The sequence below is a fragment of the Mercenaria mercenaria genome, chromosome 5 (genome assembly GCF_021730395.1).
Source record: "Mercenaria mercenaria strain notata chromosome 5, MADL_Memer_1, whole genome shotgun sequence".
Lineage (NCBI taxonomy): Eukaryota > Metazoa > Mollusca > Bivalvia > Venerida > Veneridae > Mercenaria > Mercenaria mercenaria.
The window spans coordinates 25,689,747-25,696,957 of NC_069365.1; the positions used below are offsets into that span (position 1 = coordinate 25,689,747).

Genomic DNA, 7,211 nt, shown 5'->3' on the forward strand with positions numbered 1-7,211 from the left:
TTTTCTATGCGCGACAAATGTCACTATTAAACAGAACTCGTATCTTAACTCTGATTACTGAAAATTGACAGGTAATTTAGTAGCGATTTCATTGAAGACGGGAGTTTAAAATTGATTTCCATTGTTAAGAATCAAATTTCAAAAGTTGAAATGGGCACATATTTACCAATGATACGTGACCAGTTATGCAAAAGTCTTTACAACAGAACTATCCTAAAACAATAGAAGAGAAACGAAACCTCATTAAATACCCGCGAGTCTATTGTCTTCAGGTGTTTGGGTCTATTTACTCTCAAAACGTCCGATCGATTTAAACAGATTTCACTTTTAAATATTTATACCCGCAGATCATATTCAGATATTAAACTGGATAAATAAAATGCTATCATAATCATAGAAACAGTTCATTTAGATTTTCCTTTCCAGGAATTTCGTGTCAAAATTATTTTCGTTTTTAATTATACAACGAGAAAATAGTTGAAAGGCATTATGGATTCCGCCGAAATCAGTATGAAGCAGAAAGATTTGAACATTTTAGGCCTGTCGGCCTATGCGGTGGATGAGGACTTTATCAAGTGTCCTATGTGCTTAGAGAGATACACACGTCCTAAATTGCTGAAGTGCCTACATACTCTGTGTGAACATTGTATTACAGTACATATACAACATGCAGCTAGGAATAAACAGGTATGTATATCTTTCATTAACATTATTTCAGATGGCGATGACGTCTATATGTACTTTTTGTGTTTTGAGTGCTGAAATTTTCATCTTAAATGTATGGAACTTCAACTGATAAGATGAAGGTAAGATGTCACCCACTCTACTGATGATCGCTACATACCTACTATACTTGATGCAGATCTTTGAGGAACTGCTTTGCGACTTTTAACTTTGTGTGTGATAACTACGCGGGTCCTAGATAGGCCCTATCCCTGTGTTCTAAGTAATGGATCGTAATACAAGTACTAGAAAGGGCCACTTCTCCATAATTATGTTCTATTCATATCCAAAGTTCAATATTTCATACATTAAGATTTTGAAACATGTTTGACAATATTTCTTTTTCAGGTGACGCATAAGGAGTTTCCGTGTCCTAAATGTCACGCTATGACAAACGTGATCAAACCCGAGCTGCCCCTGGATAAATGGGCCGAGACACTGCCAGCCAACACCATGATGGGAGCTCTGCTAGAGTCCATCTCCCTACAGGTATGGTTTCATTTTTCTAAAAACTAGCACAGTTTGACACGTTCGAGGACGTCCCAAGAAATGTGTAATACATGTCGTTGAAGGAAAATAAACGCGGTGAAGAGGGGCGCATCTACTTGCCTATTTTAAAGTAAATGCGCCCTTTTTTATAGGGGCAAATAAATAAAAATCTTTATAAGGGTTATTTCCCTTCAACGACATTTAATAACGAGCATTTATTATCATTTGTAAATATATTTCAGTAACATTTAAATTATCTCATTATCGTATTAATGTGGATACATAGCGCATAGTGGCGCAGTGGACGCGTGCTCGGCCCACAAGCCAAATTTTAGAGATCGAAACCTAGCTCTACTAAAGTTTTCCGATACATTTCAAGGGGGTCCTAATAAATTAAAAAAAGTGTAAGTAGCATTGCAAATATCCATTACATTGTAGTTTTAATAAACGCCCTTATCGTGAACAAGTGGAATTCTGTGTCAATGACGTTAACGCAAATCTAATCCTTTATTTCAGGTTGATGACAAGCTATGCGGCACGTGCGAGGAAGGTGGGGACAGTACGATAGCCTCGTATTGGTGCCGCGACTGCGCAGAACCTCTTTGCGACAACTGCCTCAAATATCACCGTCTGATGAAGATCAGCAGACGGCATAAAATCGAGGAAATGGACATCATCAAACGTCACCCGAAGCGTATTCTGTCTGTACCTCAGCCATGTCCAGATCATGTTGGCAAGGACATAGAGCTTTTCTGTGCCGACCATAACACTCTCTGTTGCGTGATGTGTGTCGCCACAGAGCACCGCAGATGCGACAAGGTGGCCTCCATCGACAAGCTGGCCAAACAGTTAGAAGAAGGCGCCGTTACTGAGGAACTCGTTGATAAGCTTAACTCGTATCTTGACCATCTGAAAACCATGAAGACGGATCGGGAATGGAATAAAGAAAAGTTGATTGGCAAGAAAGAAGAAATAATGGAACAGATCGCAAATTACAAGGAGAATGTGAATATTCTGCTTGAGAAGCTAGAATCTACTCTAAGTCAGCAGTTTGAAAGAGTGCATGCGAAGGAGACAGACCGGCTTAACACCGAAATAGACTGGTGCACTGCCACACAGAGCGCAGTCGAGAATGCCAAAACCGTGTTACTCGTTACGAACAGACACTGCTCCAATGCGCAGGTATTCATAACTGTTCAGCAGTGCATAGAGAGGTCGATTAGATATGAAGACGAAATAGCCAAAGAGCAGAACGAGAAATTTGAACTGCTGGACTACAGTTTCGAGATCGATTCAGCGTTTGAAGCGTTCTTACAGTCTTTAATCTCCGTGGAAACGTTTGGTAACGTTCACACACATCGTCGCCGTGCCTTCATTCCATCATCTCCAGGTCTGAAGCTACTCAGGGACAGAACAGCGGAACCGGAAATTGAATTTGACGCGAAGACACCGTCTGATACACGAAACTGCTGCTTGTCGTCTGTTCTATTCCTGTCAGACAAACGAATTCTTCTTGCCGACCAGAACAACCAGAAAATAAAGTTATTTAAGGATAACGGGTCCTTAGTTTACGAGCAAGCGTTTACCACATGGCCTCGTGATTTCACAGAGCTCGGAAACAACAAAGTCGCAGTGACATTGCCGAAGGAGAGAAAGATCGAGATCTTTTATCTTGGTGAAAAGCTGAAGAATCTCGAGACTATCCGAATGGTGGATGAATGCTGGGGTATCACTTACAGCAACAATACTGTTATCGTTGGGTGTATCGGGCCTGACAAGGGGAACATCAAACTTCTCACACTAGACGGCGTTGAGATCGACACCATAGAAGATGATCCAAGTGGCAGACGGCTTTTCATCAAAACAAATTACGTCACCACAAACATCAATGGCAAAGAAGTTTACATTACTGACAGGACAAAGGACACCGTGGTGGCACTCGCTTTAAAGAGGAACTTTAACAAACAACAGGTATCGGAGGATCAAGGTCCAAAAAGACTACTTCCAGTGAAGCCAAGACATCGGTCTAGTACAGTACTTGGGCATGGTAGGGATCAGAATACTAACTTTCAGGCTGAGAGACGTGCGCGAAGCGAGATGGCCAGAAACGCCCACATGGTTGGAGATTACAGCCAGGTTCGAGAAAATAAAGTAAAAGAATCTGCTAACTCACCGCTTACGGTCCTAGATGAGGCTTTTGACGAGAAACTTGAAGAATCGTACGATGCACGTTCAAAAGGAAGTCCACAACGTGACCTTAAAAATCTATCCGGGGCCTCCTTGAAGACCGATGATTTAGATGCTGTTGCCACGAGACAGTCTCCTATAGAACGTGAAGACACGAGATCTACAATCAGTCAGATAAACGAACACGAAGAAAAGGTCGATTACGATGTTCTTTATTCTTACTCAAACGATATCCTCAAATCTGCGGGTGGTATCGGGGTGGACCACCAAGGGAACATCTACGTTACCGGCTACAGGTCCTCTAACGTTCACCAGATTTCTCCAGGCGGCTCTCTAATCAAGATTCTTCTGCACAATCTGTCCCAACCATTGGCTATCTGCACGGAGCCGTTCGGCGACAGATTCGCAGTCACCGAAACCACGTCACATAAGCAAAATTTGGTACAGATATTTAGATTGGTATAATTGTTTGTCGGTCATTTAATAGATGAAGAGGTTGAAATTCTTGAATATATTTCATAGCCAAAATACTTCTAAATGGCATTGTGATTAACGGGTCATGTCACAAAAGATACACGTTGACACAAGAAGAGTCTTTTAAACTGTACGTTATGTGCAACAGTTACTGTGAACAGATGACTGTGAAATGTTATATATTTCTGATAGTGTTTGGTTGATCCGGTGATGACTTTGTGTATGTGCTTTTTTAAAATGTTACTTGTTAACATTGGGAGCGGGAACTTATTATTCCATTTAGTTTGATCTTGTAAATATTTACTCTTTACCTTGGTCTAAAGATAGTATCTCATGACCTGGTCATTACGATGGTTTGATTGTTTTGAGGGAGATATATATATTTGTTGTCTTTTGCAATAACAGTTTTCTTTTTCAATAAACAATTATGTACATTTTTAGGAGTTATAATTTTGCATTACAGATCAGTTGCTGATATAACGGTATTTACAAGCATTTATGACAAAAGCTGAATAAATTAACGGGAGGCTTTATTTAACGTCGCATATATTCAGCAGACATGAGCTTTCAATGAATTTTTATGTAACTTGTAATCAATGTTGCCTATGGTGCGTGCAAGATCCAGACCCAACGCTCCAAATTTTTTTTCAAACATGAAGATTAAATGTTACGCGCATTTATGTCGGAGGATCGCTTAGTTTCTTGTACATGTAATAACATTGTTGGGATATCCAGCATAACCTTGACCTTTGAACTAGGGGCATTGGTCTTACGCGAGACATGTAGTTATGTTTTGGGTAACATTTGTACAAAGTATCCTTTGATAATGGAAGAATTATGGACGGGGCACCAACAGATGGCCGAGTTACGAAACGCACATGAAACATACATTGTGAACATTTAACCTCGAAGCGTGACCTTGACCTTAGCCATGTGCCTGGGTCTTGTACCCGTCACATATGTCTTGTTTTTACAGTCACAGAGAGCTTATATGCAATTTAAAATCAAACAATTGCTTTTCAAAACAAGACGACCACGATGACCCTGTATCGTTCACCTGACCTAATGCCCCTCATCGATGTGGGTTCGGGCCTCACTCGGGGTGTTGAATTCTTCATTTGAGGAAGCCATCCAGCTGGATTACGGAAGGTCGGCGGTTCTACCCAGGTACCCATTCGTGATGAAATAATGCACGGAGGGGCACCTGGGGTCTTCCTCCATCTAAGCTGGAAAGTCACCATATGACCTATAATTGTGTTAAACTTCACCCGGATTTTATAAAGATAGTCATAATGACACCACGATCAAGTATTTTAAGTTTCAAGTCAAAAGCTTTGACAGTAACAGAGAAATTTGACTTTATCAAAAACTTTAACCAACGGTGACGGTGACGCTGTGGCGAGTGCAATACCTCTACTTTTTCTTCGAAAAGTCGAGCTAAAAAAAGTAAAATAGTTATGGAACTTGTGCATTGTTAGTCAGTTTATTACAGTGAATAAGTGTGTGAAGTTTCAATTCATTCCCACAAGTGGTTACTGAGATACCAGCTTACACACAACAAGAGGACCATGATGGTCCTGAATCGCTCACCTCTTTCCACACGACCTATTTTTGAGTATGATGTCGTTTTTTCTATTATTTGACATAGTGACCTAGTTTTTGAGCTCATGTGACCCAGTTTTGAACCTGACCTAGATATTATCAAGATAAAAATTCTGACCAATTTTCATGAAGTTCCGTTGAAAAATATGGTCTCTAGAGAGGTCACAAGGTTTTTCTATTATTTGACCTACTGACCTAGTTTTCGAAGGTACGTGACCCTGTTTTGAACTTTACCTAGATATCATCAAGGTGAACATTCTCACTAATTTTCATGAAGATCTCATGAAAAATATGGCCTCTAGAGAGGTCACAAAGTTTTTCTATTTTTATATCTACTGGCCTAGTTTTTGACCGCACGTGACCCAGTTTCGAAACTGACCTAGATATCATCAAGGTGAACATTCAGATCTATTTTCATGAAGATCCATTGAAAAATATGGCCTCTAGAGAGGTCAAAAGATTTTTCTAATTTTAGACCTACTGACCTAGTTTTTGACCGCAGTTGACACAGTTTCGAACTTGACCTAGATATCATCAAGATGAACATTCTGACCAACTTTCATGAAGATCTTATGACATATATGGCCTCTAGGGAGGTCACAAGGTTTTTCTATTTTTAAACCTACTGACCTAGTTTTTGAGGGCACGTGACCCACTTTCATACTTGACCTAGATATCATCAAGATGAACATTCAGACCAATTTTCATACAGATCCCATAAAAAAAATATGGCCTCTAGAGAGGTCACAAGGTTTTTCTATTATTTGACCTACTGACCTAGTTTTTGAAGGCACGTGACCCACTTTCGAACTTGACCTAGATATCATCAAGATGAACATTCTGACCAATTTTCATGAAGATCTCATGAAATATATGGCCTCTAGAGAGGTCACAAGGTTTTTCTATTTTTAAACCTACTGACCTAGTTTTTGACCGCACATGACCCAGTTTCGAACTTGACCTAGATATCATCAAGATGAACATTCTGACCAACTTTCATACAGATCCCATGAAAAATATGGCCTTTAGAGAGGTCACAAGGTTTTTCTATTATTTGACCTATTGACCTAGTTTTTGATGGCACGTGACCCAGTTTCGAACTTGACCTAGATATCATCAAGGTGAACGTTCTGACCAATTTTCATGAAGATCTTGTGAAATATATGGCCTCTAGAGAGGTCACAAGGTTTTTCTATTTTTAGACCTACTGACCTAGTTTTTGACGGCACGTAACCCAGTTTCGAACTTGACCTAGATATCATCAAGGTGAACATTCTGACCAATTTTCATGAAGATCTTATGACATATATGGCCTCTAGAGAGGTCACATGGTTTTTCTATTTTTAGACCTACTGACCTAGTTTTTGACGGCACGTGACCCAGTTTCGAACTTGACCTAGATATCATCAAGATGAACATTCAGACCAATTTTCATAAAGATCCCACAAAAAATGTGACCTCTAGAGTGGTCACAAGCAAAGTTTACGGACGCACGGACTGACGGACGGACGACGGACGCTGCGCGATCACAAAAGCTCACCTTGTCACTTTGTGACAGGTGAGCTAAAAACGTAACCAAATCGGGACGACAATGCCGACACATGGATGCGTCCAATAGCTCTACCTATTCTTTGAATAACTGAGCTAAAAATGGGATACTGGATGACAGACACAGCATCACCACAATAACTTACCCTGAAGCTTTGGTTCAGGTGTGCTAAAAAGTAATAAGAAAC

The 7,211-nt window shown here is 40.2% G+C and overlaps 1 protein-coding gene across 1 annotated transcript; it reads left to right on the top strand.

Annotated features, from left to right (window-relative positions):
• Window positions 1-330: 330 nt before the first annotated feature.
• Window positions 331-4,201, top strand: LOC123558257 (tripartite motif-containing protein 2-like). The gene is made up of 3 exons (XM_053542966.1): window positions 331-687; window positions 1,072-1,212; window positions 1,729-4,201. The coding sequence occupies exons 1-3, from the start codon at window positions 490-492 to the stop codon at window positions 3,862-3,864; spliced, it is 2,475 nt and encodes an 824-aa protein (XP_053398941.1). The 5' UTR covers window positions 331-489; the 3' UTR covers window positions 3,865-4,201.
• The last annotated feature ends 3,010 nt before the right edge of the window (window positions 4,202-7,211 follow it).

Excerpts from the sequence above, each read along its gene's own strand:
- LOC123558257 (XM_053542966.1), top strand. The coding sequence starts at position 490 with ATGGATTCCGCCGAAATCAGTATGAAGCAGAAAGATTTGAACATTTTA. Across the intron at positions 688-1,071 it reads ATGCAGCTAGGAATAAACAG|GTGACGCATAAGGAGTTTCC; the intron begins GTATGTATATCT and ends TTTCTTTTTCAG. Across the intron at positions 1,213-1,728 it reads TAGAGTCCATCTCCCTACAG|GTTGATGACAAGCTATGCGG; the intron begins GTATGGTTTCAT and ends CCTTTATTTCAG.